Source organism: Balaenoptera ricei, chromosome 4 (genome assembly GCF_028023285.1).
Source record: "Balaenoptera ricei isolate mBalRic1 chromosome 4, mBalRic1.hap2, whole genome shotgun sequence".
Classification (NCBI taxonomy): Eukaryota; Metazoa; Chordata; class Mammalia; order Artiodactyla; family Balaenopteridae; genus Balaenoptera; species Balaenoptera ricei.
In genome coordinates, this window is record NC_082642.1 from 157,711,988 (window position 1) to 157,732,828 (window position 20,841).

At 51.9% G+C, this 20,841-nt stretch overlaps 1 protein-coding gene across 3 annotated transcripts in view; it reads right to left on the minus strand.

Annotated features, from left to right (window-relative positions):
* TMPRSS2 (transmembrane serine protease 2) overlaps positions 1–17,337 on the minus strand; it is a 34,607-nt gene extending 17,270 nt beyond the window's left edge. Inside the window, exons 1-5 of one of the 3 annotated variants that reach the window (XM_059921604.1) lie at positions 16,947–17,337; positions 8,306–8,376; positions 5,345–5,567; positions 1,775–1,861; positions 973–1,086 (exon numbers count right to left, since the gene is read on the minus strand). In XM_059921604.1, the coding sequence (XP_059777587.1) occupies positions 973–1,086; positions 1,775–1,861; positions 5,345–5,567; positions 8,306–8,320 (439 nt within the window). In that variant the 5' untranslated portion in view covers positions 8,321–8,376; positions 16,947–17,337. Of the gene's footprint in view, positions 1–972; positions 1,087–1,774; positions 1,862–5,344; positions 5,568–8,305; positions 8,377–15,243; positions 15,265–16,633; positions 16,707–16,946 lie in introns of those variants that run through there. The other 2 variants (XM_059921605.1, XM_059921606.1) reach the window with 2 other exon arrangements.
* Between the last annotated feature and the right edge of the window lie 3,504 nt (positions 17,338–20,841).

The window sequence follows — 20,841 nt, forward strand, 5'->3', positions numbered from 1 at the left end:
GGTCATTCCGCCTGATAGCTAAACCACGTCTGCTCAACCTCAAAAACTCCCTACTTTACTTAAGAAAATGGTGACAAATATATTATCACCACAATAAAGGCAAGGCACTCTGTCGACAGTTTACAGAGTGAGAGAGTCACTGCCAAGTGCAAACCCTCTCCGGGAAGGAACTGCAGGAGCTCGGCGCTCAGAGGCCAAGGCACCAGCGTGGACGCGGCTCCGTGCAGGTGGAGCAGAGGCTGACCTCCGGCGTAACGCCCAACCCTGAGGATGCCACGGCCAAGTCCACACTGCATCTCACACAGGTGCCCTGACCTGGAAACGGGATGTACGGGAGATCCATCCTCCCCCAGGATGGCTGCAGAAGGAAGGTAGAGTGGGGGTAGAGCCCGGCCTTTGTCTGGCATCACCTGCATTCAGAGCTAACAGCTCCCAGAGGACGCAGCAGGCTTTAGGCTCTGGGTATGGCCCTCTGTGGGTATTAGCACAAGCCTCGTCCTCAAGCATCATTTTCCCTGGCGTGGCCACTTTACCACCCATGAAATAATTCATTGAAAATAATAAAAGCAGAAGAGGTGCCCACCCCGTGACAACAGACATAGATCACTTGAAAGGCAGCTTGTTTAGAAAACGCAGAGCCCACTCCCAGCTTTATGTTTTAAACAGTTTGCCTGTTTTAGTGACTTCCTGTGGCAGCCGGGGCAGGCACGTTGGCCTGGCCCTGGGCTGTGGTCTCCCTTCCCCCATGCTGTGCGATGCTGGTGGAGGGCTGGCGCTCGCCCCCTCTGAGCCTGTCTCCTCATCTGAAAACCGGGCTTAGACGCAAGGCTCGGCCTCCAGGAAGGGACTCAGTTGTGGAACGCTCGACGTTCGGGACACGGGTCTGACACCGTCACGCCTGCCCTGCTGTGGCCCCTGTGGTGGGGCAGAGCGGTCCCCTCCCGAGGCGGCCGGCACGACCCCGCCACTCACCGCACCGGTTCTCGTCCTCGCCGCCGGGACAGTGCAGGATGCCGTCGCACCAGTGAGAGGGGCTGACGCAGGTCCCCGAGGAGCTGCATTCTATCCCCAAGCACTGGTCCTCCACTGGCAGAGAAATGGAAGGGAGATGTCCGTCAGGCTGAGAAACCGAGAAAACCTCCCAGCACCCAGGTGACAAGAGGGAGTGAGCTTCTCCTCCTTTAGTGTAAAAGGAGGGGCTGAGCCCTTACCGACAACGTACGTCACAGGAAGCGGGGCTGGCCGCAGAGATCCTGAACCCCTCGGGTCTGTCACTTTGGTCAGGGGAGGACCCCTAGCCTCGGATCTGGACAGCACCCGCCCTCTCTGCCACACAGGTGAGTAGTCCTGGGATCCACAAACCCTGCCCCGGGCTGATGGAGGAGACCTGGCTGTGGGTACGGGAGGGGCCTGTGGCAGCCACCGCTGTACACTGAGACACAGGGACCAGGTGTGGCCCCGAGGCGCTGCACTCACTGTGCTCACGAGTGCCAGGTGCCGCCTAGCACCCTGAAGCACGGGGTAAACTCAACGTGCTTCTCCCACGTGTATCAATATCACACCCAAAGGGCATGGGATCTTGACAACCCACGGATTAGGAGGAAGCATGCAAACGAGATTGGCCGCTTCCGAGAAAGGTTATTCATGCGTCACGTAACCAAACAGGAGGAAAGAGATGAGGAACTTCACGAGGGGCTGTAGGTGAGTCCCCAGCCCAGAGAGGAGGGCCGCTAAAGGGCCGGCACACCACGACTCGGCCCTGGCCTGCACTTACAGAGCTCCCACAGCAGTACAGCAGCCAGGACTGCTCCCGCCAGCAGGGCCCCCAGGGTGAAGGTGACACACAGGACTTTCTTAGTCCCTGGAAGAAAAGAGTCGAGTAAACAACTTAGTCGCCAAGTTTCTTAGAAGTTAGACTCTCAAATACATATGGTATGTCCTATCAAGGAATACTAATTTCTTATACATTTAAAAATGTGACTTTTCTCTTTAAGAACGTATCCTGGGAGGTCTTACTTCTTCCACAGCACTGAACTTCAGGCTTTTTTTGAGAACCGAAGCAGGAAGCCGTGATATGAAGCAACATACATTAAAATTAAGCTCTTCAAAAAGTATGGCCTGAAGGTAGTCAAATAAATGCTGAATGTAAAAAAAATGGCTGAAAAAAGGAAACATACCTTGTTCCGGTGATTATAAGCATAAGCAAAATACTAATAATGCTCCTCAGACTATCATCTCCATGTCAGTGGTACCCAAGGCAGCAGGAAAAAAGCCTCTTCCTCAAGGTGGTTTAGGGATGGACGGGACAGAGTGACACTGACTCGTTTAACAGTCACTGGGCACATGTGGCTATTTGCGCTTCAATTAATTATCGTTAAATGATATTAAATCGTTCTGTAAATTCAGCTACTCAGTGATCCCATGTGACCAGTGGCTCCTGCACGGGACTGTGAAGAGGCAGGACATTCCATCACTGCAGGAAGTTCCACTGGGCAGCGATGGCGTCGCTCCCGGGTCTGGGGGCAGGAACTCTGGGCTCACATTTCAGCTAAGAATACAAGTCTTTGGAGAAGGTCACCAGCGCTCTCTAGTCAAAACAAACCAACACGCCATTGTTGGTCAGAGTGTAAGCCAAACGTCATGCCAAGGTTCAGAGGAAGGCACCCACCACCGCCGCCCTCAGCAGTTCCTGTGCAGAGAGCAGCCCCAGGCCCAGGGCTCCCTTGGGATAGGCGGAGAGGCGGAGGGAAGAGTTGGGGCGAAGGCTCTCACACAGAACCTCCAGCTCCTTAGTTCATACAGGAGGACACCCAGGCGGCAGAGGTGGAGTGCGGGGGGGCCTTGCGCCCCACCTGTGCACATTCTTGCTTCCAGAGGTCCACCAGACCAAGACATTCAGCTTCTGGAGTTGATAGACCAGAGCTGACCCATCTGATCAGGGCTCAAAGCCTCGCCTCTCATTTTGTTACCATGTTCTGCAAATTCCACAGTCTGTGCTCAAACCGGCTTAGAAATCACCGGGGAGCCTGTTACCCAGAGATTCTGACTCAGCTCGGGGGAAGGAGGCATGAGTCTGCAGTGCCACAGGCTCAGGGGTGAGGTCACAGCTGCCGGTCTGAGGAGCTCCGCGTGCCGCCAGCCGCATTATCAGGACTTGGTACGGTGGTTGCGTCTTACCGAAGGCAGGGCAGGGTCACCAAGGAAGCTCAGGGGAAATTCCAAATGGCCAATTTGACCCATTAGTCAAGGACGATTTCATCCTTTAGGAGACTTCCCTATGTGTCATCTTACCCAAGATAAAATAACGTGCCTGGTGAGTTGAGGGATATTAAACTTAGGTATCCTGAACCTCTCGTTGAGAGGGTGGCAACCTGCCCAGCCCTCACTAGGAGCGTGGGCAGCGGGAGCCCCGGATCTCACCGTTGGTGGACAGGCATTTCGGAATCATTGTCTGGTCGATCAGACATGACTGGGTGTTGGTTTGCAATTGTACAGATTGTGAGTGTCATTATAACTGACTAATCATTTACCTTCATTGTTATCAATGGTTGATGCAGCCCTATCGTGTCCAGGGTCAAGTGTTAGTATCACAGGATTGTTGACCTTCAGTCCTCCAAAACCCAAACATTAACATGTGTATGCATTGTGGTTCAATGTGAAACACCTATGACTCTTGCTAAAACAAATAGAGCCATTAAGATAAAAATTTCCCTTGTATTCCTGCTGGGGTTCTCTTGAGTTTGTGCTGTTTAAGTAACTTGCAAAATACTGTCAAGGCTCTGACAGGCTACATGCTGCATGATTCCAACTCTACATTCTGGAAAAGGCAAAACTGTGGAGACAGTTAGATCAGTGGTTGCCAAGTGTTGGGGAAGAGAGGGAAGGATGAGCTAAGACCATGACAGGCTAAGACTAGGGGTCCTCAGCTGGGTACCATGGACATCTTGGCTGGGTCATTCTTGGTGGGGGAGTGGTCATCCTATGCCCTGGAGCATGTTTAGCAGTGTCGCTGGCATCTACCCAGGAGATGCCAGGAGCACCCCCAGCCCAGTTATAACCGCCAGAACTGTCTCCAGACATTGCCAGATGTCCCTGGGGGTCAGAATCACCCCGATTAGCAGCCACTGGTCTCAATCTACCAACCACCACCAGAAAGACATTAGTGCAGAGACAAGTGTTTCCTTGATCCGAGACAAATTAATGGAGGGAAAGAGAACCACACAGGAAAGGAGCAGGGGCAGAAAACACAGGAATGGAAGAGAGTAGCGGTGGGGAGAAGGAGGGATGGAGGAGCCATCTGTGAAGTGTGAAGGAGGCAGAGGCAAGGACTGAGGCAGAAATCCAAGGGCGACGGCACTTGTGAAGAGCTGGAGCGGTCTGCAGAGGGGCGTCTTCAAAGGGTGCGGGTCTTATTCACTATCCCTTACTGCCATTATTTATGGCATGGTGGTGGCGCGTGGAAATTCACTCTGTCATTAATCTTTAACTGTGCAAGTTGTGTACATAGGTAGGCATGTCTCATGAATTAAAATAAAAACGTTATCAGTGAAAATGTTCCTTGGTCCAGCCACTGTACTAGCTCTGTGCTCATACTAGTACTGGCAGTACTACTCCTGCCTGGGCAGTTCTTACCACGTCAACTAGCCTGCATTAAAAGCTTGCGGAGGGGTGCGACAGGAAGGGGTCTAGAGGGAGAAGAGGTAAAATGCAATGCAAAGAAAGCAGATGAATGAGAGGGTAAGAAAGATATGGGATTAAGGTGATGGGCAGAGGACACACCACTTTCAGTCCCTCAACCCTCCTCCGTGGCCCAGTCAGGTCTGGCTACTCTTTCGAGCCAAGAGAAATGTTGAAGAGGCTTCTGTACAACAATTCCACCGGCCACTTCATTCACCAAACACAAAATACACAAGCTACTCTTTGAGCACCTTGAAGGTGACTTGCAGTGCCCAGGGAATGGTACACAGAGAAAGGTGAAATCGTTTCTCCCTGCATTGGGGTTTACCATCTACTCAAGATGATTCAGCGATAAACCACGAGGACAAGAAGCAGTTCAGAGAAGCCCAGCTAGAAAGACCACCCTGGGTGGTACAGGCCAAGCCAGTACCTGAGCATTAGTGGGAGATGAAGGTCTTAGCAGCCGAGAGGCCCCCAAAGGCCCACAGGGGGCGAGACCCAGGCCCACAGCTTCGACACAGAGAGGTGGAGGGGAGAGGTATGCAGAGCCAGACCAGCCTGGCAGAGGAGAGCTGGCACCAGAGCCGGTGGGGCAGACGGGCCACCAGAGAAGGCAGACCCAAAACTCGGGCTCCATTAGAGGAAATAAATGCAAAAAGGGTCCTACTTGAGGTGCATGCTGTCCCCGACGGGGGTTTGGGCTGCATGAGGATGACGGGTGTCGAGGTGTGCGTCTGAACCCTCGGGGTGTACTGGGGTACCGCGGGCGGGTAGTACTGAGCCGGGTACCCCGCGTAGGCACGGCGGGCCATGGGCGGCTGTGGAGGGTAGAGGCTTTCGGGTTGGAATCCATGGTTCTCATAGTAAGGCCCGACACCTGGTGGTGATCCCTGAATGATTAAAAAGAAGATGAATGACACAGCATTGTAAAGCAACTATACCTCACTAAAAATTTTTTTAAAAAATTAAAAAGGAAGATGAATGATACAAAACATTAATTATCCTGAAGGTTAAATATACACCCCATCACACTCAGACAAGACATTGGGACAGCGCTGCAGATTCTTTTTTTTTTTAACATCTTTATTGGAGTATAATTGCTTTACAGTGGTGTGTTAGTTTCTGCTGTATAACAGAATGAATCAGCTATACGTATACATATATCCCCATATCTTCTCCCTTTTGTGTCTCCCTCCCACCCTCCCTATCCCACCCCTCTAGGTGGTCACAGAGCACCGAGCTGATCTCCCTGTGCTATGCGGCTGCTTCCCACTAGCTAGCTATTTTACATTTGGTAGTGTATATATGTCCATGCCACTCTCTCACTTCGTCCCAGCTTACCCTTCCCCCTCCCCATGGCCTCAAGTCCATTCTCTACATCTGCGTCTTTATTCCTGTCCTGGCCCTAGGTTCTTCAGAACCTTTTTTTTTTTTTTTAGATTCCATATATATGTGTTAGCATACGGTATTTGTTTTTCTCTTTCTGACTTACTTCACTGAGTATGACAGACTCTAGGTCCATCCACCTGACTACACATAACTCAATTTCATTTCTTTTTATGGCTGAGTAATATTCCATTGTATATATGTGCCACATCTTCTTTATCCATTCATCTGTCGATGGACACTTAGGTTGCTTCCATGTCCTGGCTATTTTAAATACAGCTGCAATGAACATTTTGGTACATGACTCTTTTTGAATTATGGTTTTCTCAGGGTATATGCCCAGTAGTGGGATTGCTGGGTCAGTGCTGCAGATTCTTTTAGGACATCTTTAATTATGCCAAACACTGAACTCACATAGAATGAAAACTCACCAGCGTTTCCAATTAATTGGCAATAGTTTTTGGGTTTGTTTGTTTACTATGCATCTTTTGAAATAAAGAAAAAAAACAAATGGCTGACATTGAGACTGAGTAAAAAAATGTGTAGAAGTCTGGGAATGAGCCAATACCCTATCCCCTGAGAGTGGGGTACAAAGTTATGGGCTAGCAATGCCAGAATTATAATGAGAATAATAATAGCTGACATTCGAGAACTCACCTGCTTTGGGCATCTGTATTCATGCCCTCCTTGAAGCGTGACCATAACCCCCTAAGATGGTACAGCTGTGATGGATATACCCATTTTGCAGACAGGAACGTGAGTGACAGAGATTAAGAAATCTACCTGAAGGATTTACAATTGGGGGGGCGGCTAGCAGATCTGCTCCCACGAGCATCTTTCTAGGGCACGTGCGTTTATGTTGAGAGTGTGTGGAGTTCAGCAGCTCCGTCCCTGTGAGTGGAATTTCTGGGACACAGTGTGTACACACATAAACGTGGAAAGGGGGGCCCAGCTACTCCATTTCCCTCTCAGCTCCATCCTTTGGCTGGTTTCTATCTTCTTAGAATGCCCTCCCCTCCCCCTCTGCCTACTTAAAAATTGCCCTCTCCAGGCCCTGCCCCCCACTGGACACTCCGGACCCCCGCAGCCTGCCGCCTTGTCCTGCTCCGGACCCCCTGAACCGCCCACTGGCTGGGCCACTCCGGGAGCCACACTTGCCCTCTTATCTGAGTGTCCACGTGCAACACTCCTCCCCACTCAGTAATTTCTCCCCTTGCTCCTTGTTGACTGAGAGCTCAGAGAGGACCAGTATTCTGAGCAGAGGCGACCTGATGCTGAGAATTTTAAACAGGGCCTCCAGGGCAGCGTGATTAGAAAGCAATGGGCCAAATGCGAGTTTAATAACTCACCAATGCGCTCCTTCCAAAGTCCAAAGATTACACTCGAAACCAGAGCAGTAACAGAAAGGGAATACGAAATGTAATCTCTCATCTAAATGGGGGAACCAGAGGCCAAAAAGCGGCGCAGGCATTTGGCCTCCATCTGAAGCATCTAAGAACATGCCGTCCTTCCCAGGAAAGGTGGGAGCCGGCACAGCAGTTTGGCCCAGTGAATTCCTGTGCTGTGGATTTAAAATTTAAAAAGGATCTAGTCTAAATAAAGACATAATACTAAATAAAGGGGCAGGGGAAGCAAACGTCTATTTTCCAGATAGAAGAGAGAGAAAACTTTTGTCATTAACCAGTAGAATAACTACTAAATGCACTTATTCCCAGGTATGAGACGATGAGTGAGATGCGATGGGGAATAAAGATAGTGCATTTGTCTCCAAAGTGTGTGTGGTGGGGGGGGGGCAGGGTCGCAGGGAGAGGGGCAGCCGTAGCCTGTCCCAGGCTACCAGGAAGCAAGGCTACTCTGTGCTCTGCTGGCCGGCGGTGTCCCAAGCGCTCTTTTCTCCCCAGGACTCACTCCCTCTCACCACTGTCCTGCCCTATCTGTCCCCACACCCTCACCCCTGTCCCTTGCCCCACCCCAATCTGAACAGGAAGAGAAGAGGCCCAGGGGAGAATCACACAACCACACCCCCTCCAAGAGCTCTGCGATGCCCAGCTGTGCAGCTGTCACGTGGTTCCCCCCCGCAACCCCTGCTCACCCCTCACCCCAAGAATGCCTTCACAGCACCCAGGGAGCAAAGGCAGTCCTGCAAGCAGCCCTGAAAACGCTGACCCACACGCATAGCTGGAAATAACAGAAGGAACCGGGAACAGAGGAAAGGCCAGGAAGGTAATGATTAACCACTTACTGAGTTTAAAGCCATCCTGATTTTATCAGCAGCATCAGGTAAAGGGAGGTGTTTGGAACGTCCAAGCTGACCTGGAAGAAACAACGACAAGACTGTGCTATTTCCGTACCGGTGAGTTCGCAGACGATGAGTCGAGAATGGAGTAAAGGATCACCTCTCGCCAGAAGCACGGCGGTTCTGCCCGCTCACCTTTGCCTTCACCTCACCACCTCCTCCTGCCGCTGTTTACCCTGAAGAAGACTGGGACCCACTTGCTTGTTAAGCTCAGGGCCTGCGGCACTCACCCAGCTCCCACCGGGAGGCCCAGACTTCCCCGACGTCACCTCCACCCCAAGGAGAATCCAGGAAAAGAGAAACATGCACAGGGACTTGTAGACCGTTGAGTCAGGTGGGGGTGAAGGAAGGCAAAATTCCAGGTCAGCTCCTGGCAGTGTCACACCCTGAGGTGTCCTTGGGCAGCCGACCTCTCTGAATCTCGGACAGAAGCGGACGCAGCCATCACTCTGGATTGCTCAAGTGAGGATTCAACGCGAGGGCGCAGGCAGACACCGCACGTGCCCGGGCCATGGCAGGTGTGATAAGATTCTGCAGAGCATCCACTGGGACGATGGAGCCGCCACCGACCCCACCGTGGAGCACGTGGTCTAGAGCTTAGACCCACGTGGGGGCCACACCTGACTTTTCAAATAATCCGCACGGAACCGCCCCAATCTTAATAAACAAATATATTGAGAAATTCCATAAAACACACCCATACCCACGTGCTCCTCCACTCACTATCCCAAATCCAGAAAAGAAAGAAATTCAGAACTAACCATTTGGGTGGTTTCTAAGGATATCGGTAATGAAGAGAAAGCCCTGGGTCACCTTGTTTGCAGACGTTTGTGAACAGCAGTATCTAGAAAGACCATCAACGTAAAAAGTTTTATAGTAAAGGCTTATCTGATGTCACTCTTCCCATCATAAGCAAATAATGGCCTTTGTCCACCACTCCTGGCTGCCCTGAATTGACCGAACAATACTCCAAGAAAAGCCCTTCACAATCACGCCTCCACAGGACCCCATCCACAGTGAGGAAGCTCTGGGTTTCAGAGCTGGCCAGATCAGGTCTGATCATTTTTCATCTGTAAAGTGCCTGGCACACAGCAGATGCAGACAGCAAGATGACTAGACTCTGGATCCAAACCCCAGCTCAGTCACTCACTACCTGTGACCTGGGGCAACTCAGTTAACGTTTCTGGGCCTTGGTTTCCTTGTCTGCAAAAGGGGTTAACAGTAGCGCCCACTACAGGGTTGTTAGGGCCGTAAAATGAGTTGATAAAGAAGCTCTTAGTGCCTGGCACACAGGAAGTGCTACATACGCTTTTGTTAAATGAAAGTGAGCAGAAAGGGCTTCCCTGGGGGCGCAGTGGTTAAGAATCCGCCTGCCAATGCAGGGGACACGGGTTCAAGCCCTGGTCTGGAAGATCCCACATGCCACAGAGCAACTAAGCCCGTACACCACAACTACTGAGCCCGCGCTCTAGAGCCCGCGAGCCACAACTACTGAGCCCGTGCTCCGCAACAAGAGAAGTCACCGCAATGAGCAGCCCGCGCACCGCAACGAAGAGTAGCCCCCGCTCACCGCAACTAGAGAAAGCCCGCGCGCAGCAACGAAGACCCAACGCAGCCAAAAAAAAAAAAAACAAGTGATCATAAAGCTGATAAATGTTGAACAGCCCACAGAGGCAGGATGGGCCTGATTGGTAGCATTTGCAGATTTGCAGATTTGCATCTGGAAAGGGTGCTCAAGATACCACCTCCACCAGCTCTGAAAATCCAATGGAGCCAAAGGCAACTGAGCCAGTTCCTGCCGGGCACTGCCTCTCTGACTCCAGAGCAAAATTATTCTTTGACTCGTTACATTAAAAAAAGAAAACCCTGGGGACATATGTAAATGTATAGCTGATTCACTATGTTACAAAGCAGAAACTAACACACCATTGTAAAGCAATTATACTCCAATAAAGGTGTTAAAAAAATATTAACTTGCTATAAATAAAAACGTAAGTATGGCTGTTTAATCTCAGGAAACCTCGCTGAACAAGTCACAAGAAAGATGCACCAGATCATTTATTTACTCTTCATGCAAAGATAAAATAAAAGAACCCGTTTGTACTGATAGCTTTCAGATTTTTTTAAGATTTAAAAAAAGAGTCAACACTTTTCCGAGTATGAGGAAATAAACCTGAGCAATATACAGGAGGAAGAGATCACCATTCAGAATATATATGACGTTTAAGCCTTTAAGTGGGTGTGATTATCACATATTAATAACCTTTCATACGTCTGCTCTGTAAAGAGAGAGGGTTCTGAGACATGACAGCAGCACAATACCCTCTAGTCTAAGCAGGAAAAGCTCGCACCTTCCTCGGATTAGTTTCAGGCGAGTCCTGCCCCAGCGAACATTCTAACCACTGGTTTCTCTGCCCTCGGTGACTGTCACTCCTGTGCCTCTGAGCTATCTCGCCAGTTATAGGGTTGGTTGAAGTTTCAGGAAATGAAAATTTGATCCCACTGGCGGCTTTCCCAGTTTAAGAGCCCTCTGAAAGGAGTGATGAATCAGTGCCCGAAATCCACGCTCCCTATTCATTCAAGATCCCTAACAGCGGGAGACCAGGAAGCCAGGAGCTCCAGGGGCACCGGGAGCCGCGGCCGGGAATTGTCCCGTAAAAGCCCAGGACCCAGAGGCAATCGCAGCACAAGCCGGTCTCACCCAGCGATCCCATGGCCCACAAACCCTTAGAACCCGGAACACCAAGTGTGCCCAGGTCGGCTGCATGGACTTTGGAAGGAAAGACGAGAGTTGTGCCCCCTCTAACTCTCTGTGGCCAAAGACAAAGGAAAGGGGAAATGTCTCCCTCGGGAACTGGACCTGATGGGAGACGCACTGCTGTCCAAAAGGACCAGGAGATCACGTTCCGTGTGGTTCGTCTTTGAAACAGGCAATTCCACGCCCACACAAGATAGTAAATCTCTTTAACTGGTTTCTGAAAGGAGAAAGACAACCCAGAGGGTGAGAGACAACACTGCTTCTCCAACGTTCCTTCCTGTCAGTTAAAGGACACAGATGATTGCCCGCGATTCCAGAAAGCCAGCCTCAATGAAGCACTTTTCCTTGAAGCGACAAAGAGCACGTGTGCCGAAGCTCGGTCCCCCTCTTTGTTCCCGGAGAGGTCCCGCTCCAACTTCACCCACCTGAGTCACACAACAGAGCACGGCTGTCCCGGGCCACCCCGGGCTCTCCTTTCAGAGGGCTGGCTCATGCCTCGAGTCACCTGCCCGGCCACCACTCAACAGAATGCTGCCGTGGAATCCTACCAGCTTCCCATGAAGTAATGAAGTTATTTCCAAACAAGAAGAGCCTCTCCTTACACTGTCGTGTCTTTCCTCCGGACCTCAGAACGCATTTGCTGGAGGTTTATTTTGAAAACTACCAAACCAACGCAAATGAGGTCAGCCTCATAGATACTGACCCCCATCTGGGGGTCAGGGGTTTTCCCTGTAATGAAGGCTCCACTGACTTTCCCCCAACACACCATTCACACAGGGGCTCCTGCACTGGGCCCCGCCGGGTACCTTCGAGATGCTGGTGGTGTGATGAGGTGTGATGGGAGGAAGAAGCCCCACCTTCCTTGACCTCAGATCCAGTATCCTTTCTGCAAACTCCAGACACCAACAGACACTCCCTATCCGATGATCCCTGACCAATGGAACCCCTTATGCCTCAACCACTGCATAAAATCACCTTACATGTAAAGATGTTTTCGTGTCCTGTTGGGGACAAAATGCGCTGTTAGAGGGAAGGTAACAGACCGTGGTGGATTTAAGTAACAGTTCAATATAAACAAGTATAAGCCCATCAGAAAAACGGCACACACTGTGATTGACACAGGAATGAGAGAAAGAGGGAGAGGGAGAGAGACAGCAGCTCAGAAGTACTGCCTGCATCATCCAAGTTTCTTTTTCTATGAATGCCTCATGGTGCAAATGAGATTACAAACTTTTTAGGGCAGGAATTGGGTCTGGTCCTTTTTTTTTTTTTTTCAAATCTAGCTTTGTACCATACAAAGAAAGCATTCCCGTATATATATATATATTTGCATCCCAAAGGCCAAATGAGTAGGATGAAATTTAAGAGAAAGAGAGAGTGCCGGAAAGCCTGCACCTGGACAAAAACAGCCTCCAAATTGAGGATGTGGGTGACCTCACAGGTCCAGGTGTACAGAGCTGACTGCATGCTGAATACGACAGGCAGGCCGGAGAGGTGTCCCAATCCCTCGGGGAGGGAGGAGGCCTCGACAAAGTGCAAAAGCCACTGTCTAAGGTTTGAAGAACTTGCCCGAGTCAATCTGTGAAATGGGCATAACACGTCAATGGGGTTTTTGCCAGGATTAAGTGTGTACGTGTCCTAGCACCGTGCCCTTCACATGATGCGCCCTCAGGAATAACATAATGATAGCAGCTAAGGGACTGCTGTGTGGAAAGGGGACTCGATTTTTTCTGTGAAAATCCAAAGGAAGAATCCAGGATCAAAATGGTCAGAAATATCAGGAAGGCAGATTTAACTCAATCCAGGGAAACCAAGTTTCCAACAATGAGAAAGTTTCAATATCGACTGGGTTGCCTTGGAAGAAACAGTTCCTCAAACCAAAGAAAAAGTTTGATCCAACACTGGAAGGTCGTTTCTCCAGCACATTCTAGAACCAAATTAGGCTTCAGCTGTGAGGCCAGACATGACGATCTTTTATTCTTTTTGATGGGAAATGCAAAGGATAAACTCCAAATGCATCCCTAGAAAACACAGGCTCCATGTGCCCCATGTACAGATCCAGTCTCCAATGAGGCCAGGTGTGAGCCCTGCCAGGAGGGCCCCTCGGGAATCAAGGACCTTAAAGGGATTCTGACATGGGGTCACATACAAACAAGTAATCACAAAGCCTGGGCTTAGTCTCATCTTCCAGATCAGAGCTCACTAGAAAATATTTCTCTAACAAACGTCCACTGGAAGGCCACGCACGGTCTCTCTTCCCAGGCCCACCTGGTTGAGCTCCCAACGATTCTGTCCACTCTGCCCTCGCGTGAGTTCCTAGACTTCAGCTGGTGCCTTTCAAACATTTCCTGCTTTCATATCACACTTCTGCACCCTCACCCCTCCTGCACCCTACCCCACCCCACTGATGCCTGATGGTACACACAAACTAAATGCCTGCAGTTTCCACCCACAGCAAGTCCTTCCCTCCTTCTCCTCGACTTGCCTCTAACAGGAGCAAAAAGCATGTCCTTGGGTCACCTTCCCTCTTCAAAATCCACACTGTTTACAGTCCAAGGAACTGCCCACACCCTCACCAGAATATCGGCGTCTGCCGTTCTCCCTGGATGTCTGTAAGGCTGCCCGTGACATTTCCACGCTCCCGATTCCTCTTCTCCCACCGCTGTCCAGTGGCCGGGGCAAACCAAGTCCTAGGTCACCTCCCCTTCCTCCTGACCTCAAGCTCTGTCTCTGGGTTGTTCCCCGGAACTGCCTGTGTGATCAGCCGAGCCCTTTGCTACTCCATGTGCAGTTGGATGGTCAATGGCACAGGGGGCACCCGGAGTCCCCTCCCACACACCCAGGCCTACAGCCCCGGGGGGCTTGCAAGCCAGGGTTCCCCAAGATGGCTTACGTATAGGGCTCCCAACCCCGAGCTAGGAAGGGGCTCACCAAGCCTGGCCCAATTCACATCTCAGCACTCAGGTGTGTGACACCCTTGCTCCCTATCCCCAGAGGCCACTTAGCTTGTCCTGGGGCCGGCCCAGTGGCAGGGGTCCCCTGGCAGGTGCCCAGGAAGAGCAGCAAAGGCTCAGCAATTGTGGGAAGCAGCAGCACCCCAGGAGACCCAGAGCTGTGAGAGCAGCAGAGGGCAGATGGGTATGTGGGACTTGAGTGCCCTTCTCCATCCCCCACTCAAGCAGGGCCAGCTTCCCCTCCTTAGGTAAGCGAGGCTGAGCAGACACTATGTTGAGCCAGTCGCCTTTCCTTTCTACTTCCCTGCCTAAGGCTCAGGCATGCCCTGGTTCGCAAGCCTGGAACTTTCTAGGGGACTTAGAAAAACAGATTTCCTATTCCTTCCGAGTCTGATGCAGCAGTTGAAACCAAGGCAATGACCCCAAATGGTTACAAAGCCCCCAGGACCCCTGCCCCAGGCTTAGGTGGAAAAGAGTGACAGACACCAGCCCGGAGCCCTGGCTTGCACATCCTGATAGACCCCCGTGCCCCAGGCCAGGCCCAGAGTCGCGGTCAGTATGCTTACAGGATGATGACGGTGACAAGCGACATAATGTCCTTCGTGTGTCTAGGCTTCCTTGCCTGCAAGACATTTTCACCCTTGGCCCCATCGCCCGGGGAGGTCAACCCTCTGCATTGCCCCAGCCTCTCCTGCCCGGGTCACCCCGGAAGCGGGCAGCACGGAGCCCAGGTGGGGCTGGGTCATGGGGACGCCAGCCTGGCTCGCGAGCAAGTCGCCCTCCCGCGAGGATTCCAGGCATCGCTCAGCTTTCCTGGAGACAGGTGGCCTGCCTGCATCTCCAGTTCTCCCTACAGGCCATGGGGCTGCAGCAAGTTAGTTCACCCCTCTGCCTCAGTTTCCTCTCACCTGAGTTAAATACATCATAAAGAGCTTGGAATGATGCCTGGCTGGAAGAAAACGCCACATCCACATTTGCTGTTATTATGATAACACCAGTGCGGCCCAACTTTCTCCTACAATTAAGGCGACTGAGCCCAGGGTGCCGGGGGGGGGGGGCCAAGCTCCACGCCATCTCCTGGGCTCTGTAGGCTCCCGGCAACTACACAAACTTGCTAGAAGACTGACCCTGGAGGCGTCAATAAGAAAGACGTTGCTGGCGACGCTGCTCACCAGGTGATATTTACCGCAGCTCCCGGGACTCCTGTGTTGAGTACTTGCTGGTGCTCCCCGGCCTTTCAACCTGACCTCGGGGGTCCAGCAAGCTTGGCCGGGGCGGGGGGACACAGGCCTGCCCCGCCCCTGGTAAAGCTGAGGAAGGCAAGCATCCCTTCAGTGATCCCCTGGGCCCCCCCAACCCCTCCACCTCACTCAGCAGCAGCAGAGCCTGCGCCCCCAGGTCCCTTGGTTGTGTCAGCCCTGCGCACACTCCCAGCCCCCATTCTCCTCCGGCTGCGGTGGGCTGTTGGCTCCCTCCTCACTTCCCGGAGAGCCTTCTCCGGCCTCCCAGGCTAAGTCAACAACCCTCCCCTCACGGCAGGTTTCCTAAACACCTGGAAACTCTCCTTAGCAGCCTGTGTAATTTTCCGTCATTTGTTTGGCTCTCTGCAGCCGTGACCGCCGGCAGACCCTGGACGCACTGGCGCCCCGGTGTGCCCCCTACCGTACTTGGCCCGGGGACTACCGCGCGGGCTTCGATCCGGGCGGGCTTCGCAGGCTGGAGGCAGAGCCCTGGGGGACCCCAGCCCGATAGGCAGACCTCGGGTCGCAATCCTTTCCCTCCCAAACGATCCACTGGGATTCCACCTGACAGGCCCGCCGCCGGCTGGGCGTCCGAAACGGAATTGAAACGGATTCGGGATTGGGGATCACCGCGCTGCGCCCTTCGGCGCGGCGGGCCCTTCGCAAAAGCCCGGGCTCAAGCCAGTGCCGGCCCCTCTGGGGCCTGGAAGCACGCAATTTGGGGCCATAAGGCAATTCTTCCGCAGGGCCCACGAAGCCGCGGTAAGGGCGCCCACTATCTGGCTGGCGCGCTCAGCCTCCCGGCCCCGGTCCGGGGTCCTGCCGTGGACCGAAGCGCCCCGGTGCCTGGCCCTGTCCCTGGCGGGGAGCGTGCGCCTAGAGACCAGGACCACTCCTCCCGGGGCAGGGGTGCCCGGTGTCCGGGCGGCCCAGCCCTGATCGTCGCCTCCGGGTCGCCGCAGTGGGGCTCGGGCTGTGGGCAGTGCCTTCCCGGGGCTACCGAGCCGTTAGCACCTCGCCCGGGGGCCCTGCGGGCCCGTCCCCGCCGCGCCGGCCGTATCGCTCCCGGCATCTCAGAGAGTTTCCAGTTTCTCCCTACTTCGGGAGGGAGCCAAGAAGCAGGAGTTCAGGTAACACTACGGGGCTGCAGAGATTTTCCCGAAACAAAGAAGCGGAGGGACGAGCCTCCCTCTTCCTCGTCCCCAAAGGGAAAAGGCGCAGTCCTCGTCCCCAGCTCGGGGCCCAGAGGCCAGGGGAGCAGGAACCGACTTCAGCCGAGGGGACCCACCCCAAGGGACCCCGCGGCACTCTTGTCTCCTACCAATTGGCTAAGGACCCGCAGGGCAACCTGTCCCGGGCGAGTGATGCCAACGGGGCAGCCGGGGGCCTCTGACCCGCGCGCCAAGGCGTCCCAGGCGCGCGCAGCCCTCTTGACCTCACGCAGGTCGCTTTGCTCGGCTCAGCCCCGTGCGTCCCGCGGGCGGGAGGACGCACCTGCCGGGCAGGAGCTGCTCACACCTGACTTCACCTCCCGCTACTCCCACCCAGCGCGGGGGGCGGTTAGCTCGCTCCCCGGCGCCCAGGGCCTCCCTCGCGCCCTGGACCCCCAGGAACCCACCGCGCGCGCCGCTTACCTGCGGAGCTCCAGGCCCGGCGCTCCCCGCCCCTGTGCCTTCCTCCTCCTCCTCCTTCTCCTCCGCCTCTGCCGGAGTTCGCGTCTTCCTCGGCCCAGCTCGGAGTCCCTGATCCTCCCCGGCTCTCGCTTTAATCCGGGAGGCGGTGTCCGAGTGCCCAGGGTGACACCCCCAAGCGCCGGTCCCGGGTCACCTCGGGCAGGGGGAGGGACGGACCGGAACGGCTGTCCCGGGCGAGGCTGGTCCGGGCGGGGGCGGCAGGAGGAGGAGTTTCTTCCTGGGAAAGCCCGGGACGCGCTCTCGGCGGGACCCAGAGGGAGCCCGGGGACGCTTTCGTCCCCAGCCGGCCTTTTAGGGTTGGGGAGGAGCGCATCTCCCTCCCCACTTCCCCTGGACCGAACCGGTCGCCGGCGCTTCGCGCCCGAACACTCAAGTCTGGATTCAGGAGGGAGATTCTGGGGAGTGCTGACCGAGTCTCGTATGACCCCGCCGAACCCTGGCGCTGGGGACCCGCTTGGCCTCTGTGCCCTCGGAGAGGACCCAGGAGTCTGCTCCCAAGGGCCGCTGGCCCGGACACTAGAGCCCAAGACGCAGCCCTCTTCGCCAAGGACCCTCCCCAGTCCTCTTGGGCGGCTTTTCTCCGCCCTCAGGTCCCAACTCCCTCCTCCTCCCTCAGAACGTCCCCAAGAGTGGCTTGAGGTCTTCCCGCCCACCTAAGGCAAGAGACAGGGGGTGAGGAAAGAGGGTAAGATAAATCTTGCCTCCTTTTAAGAGGCTCTTTTCAATGCTGTTTGCAATACGCAAATTAACGTGGATTGCTTTAGAATCAGGTAGAAGCTGAAGAAAGCCCGATTCATTCCAAGTCACATGCTGCATTGGCTCAGCGCTCCTTCCTGAGCAGGTGACCTGGGACTGGACTTTCCTAGTAAGTTCTTTTCACCCTCTCCTTTGGCTCCCATCCTTATATCCACAACAGGAGACCATCCTGCATATGCCCCAGCCCTTCCCATCTCTCTCCCATCGCTGGTGTCCAGGTTGTCCAAGTAGAAGACCCTTGAGGACCGTCTCCAGCAGATAGGTCAGGTCAGGTGGTCTTCTGGTGGCGACTCACTTATTTCTGTTTTAAACAGCGTAATTGGAGCCCTCTGGGAATGGCACCATTGCTCCAGCAAACCCCAAAGTCCACCTACACACCAGGCGGTATGTGCGTCTGTACCTTCATCCCTCTTGTGGTTGTTTTCTCACTATTCATTTTCCCTTCTTTTGGCAACTTTCCCGAACTTTTGTTGGAGTTTACACATCTCCCAGGAGCAGATCACCGGCTTGGGGAGCCAACTCCACCCCACTGCTAGAGGGGAGCACGTGGCCAGTGTCTGGCTCAGCAGCTGAATCCCATCCCTGCCCGAATTCGTGCTTCAGGGAGAACACACAACCCACTTTTGGCCAGTGAGACTTGGAAGAGAGGTTTTCTGAGGTTTGGGATCAGAGTGGGGAAGCTGGTATTTTTTTACTCCTCTGCTGGAGCTTCCAGAGACCCTCTTCCTTGTGCTTGGAGGAAGAAGAAGCAAGTAGTCACAGGAACTGTTGATAGCCATCTTTCCATCACCAGGGAGCTAGTACCAGGATGAAGATAGCTCCTCCACCAAAAAGCACAGCATACACTTCACACCAGTCAGAATGGCCATCATTAAAAAGTCTACAAATAACAAATGCTGGAGAGGGGGTGGAGAAAAAGGGAACCCTCCTACACTGTTGGTGGGAATGTAAATTGATACAGCCACTATGGAGAAAGGTATGGCGGTTCCTTAAAAAACTAAAAATAGAGTTACTATATGATCCTGCAATCCCACTCCTGGGCATATCTCTGGAGAAAACTCTAATTTGAAAAGATATATGCTCCCCAATGTTTGTTGCAGCACTATTTACAATAGCCAAGACGTGGAAGCAACCAAAATGTCCATTGACAGATGACTAGATAAAGAAGATGTGGTACATATATACAATGGAATATTACTCAGCCATAAAAAAGAATGAAATAATGCCATTTGCAGCAACATGGATGGACCTAGAGATTATCATATTAAGTGAAGTAAGTCAGAGAGAGAAAGACAAATATCATATGATATCATTTATATGTGGAATCTAAAAAAATGGTACAAATGAACTTATTTACAAAACAGAAATAGATTTACAGACATAGCAAACAAACTTATGGTTACTAAAAGGGATAGTGGGGTGAGGGAGATATAAATTAAGAGTTTGGGATTAACATATATAGACTACTATATATAAAATAGATAAACAGCAAGGACCTACTGTATAGCACAATACTCAATATCATATAATAACCTATAATGGAAAAGAATATATATATAACTGAATCACTTTGCTGTACACTTGAAACTAACAGAACTTTGTAAATTAACTATACTTCAATTAAAAAAAAAACCCACAGCATAGAGGTGACAAGAAACCCAATTCTTGATGACAGGATTGAACAACTGAATCCAACCAGCTCTGAAGCTAAGCACCCTTTACCACATCTTCCATGAACACAAGTGGAAGTCAGAATTCTCGACCAAGGGGAGTAGCCATAATACAATGAAAACAAAACAATATTATTATAGGTTAAAAATAAGTAGCAGAATTCTGTTCATGGCAATGTGCAGGCCAGATATCCTGAAATAATGCTCATACTACAAAATAACCAAAAGGGCTCGATAGAATATATATTGTTACTATGCTTAAAATTACAGCTGATTTTGCAAGAAAACTTGGAAAATACTCAGACACAAAAGTGAAGTGGGAGCAGATATGCAGGGAAGTCAGGGTAGTGGCAGGCATCCTGAAATCACCTAAACACCTCTAGTCCTGCAGAGTTTTGTGGGCAGGGTGTGGGGTGAATGACAAACAAAGTCACAGGCCTCAGCAAGGTGGGAGGTTGCTAGGATACCACAACGTCAACATCCAAAAGCCCTACCCTCAGAAAAAGGATGATTAAAAAATAATTGTATCTACCCCACTGATGGGTGATGACCAATAAACTTGTCTATATCTTAGTCCTAGCTCTCAGCAGAGGGGGACTAATGCTCTCCTGAGAATTGATAACTACCAGCAAGTCCTCTTACGAGAATTTAAGTTTTGAACCCTAATTCCCACTATCTTTGTAGTCAGAAAAACATCAAGTCAAGAATTTATTCAAAAGTGGTCCCAGATTGGCAATGCCCCAGGCACATGGCAGAAGCAAACTCATAGCCTCTCTAGTGGAATGCACTCGTGATGGATAATTTTATGTGTTGACTTGACTAGGCTAAAGGATGCCCAGGTAGTTGGTAAAATATTATTTCTGGGTGTGTTTGAGGGTGTTTCTGGAAGAAATTAGCATTTGAATCCATAGACTGAGTAAAGATCTATCCTCAACAATGAGGGTGGACCTCATCCATTTCTTTGAGGGCTTAAATAAAACTAAAAAGCAGAGGAAGGGCCAATTTGCTCTCTATGTCCAATGTGGGACATCCATCTTCTGCTTTCCAACATCAATGCTCCCGGTTCTTAGACCTTTGGACCCAAACTAAATTCTGCCACTGGCTTTCCTGGTTCTCCAGCTTGCAAACAGCATGTCATGAGACCTGTTTTCCATAATCAGGTGAGCTAATTTCTATAATAATAAACTCACACACATATACACACACACACATAACATATATCTCTTACTGGCTGCTTTTCCTCTGGAGAACCTTGACTAATACACTCCTCAACCCAGGAGAAACTCCCACACAGTCAATTAAAATGAGCTTGATTTAATTAAAAACAATTAAAATAAGACACCATGAAAAAAATCAACAAGCATAACAAAAAGTGGAATCAGGCCAGAGATATTGGCGTTATTAGATAC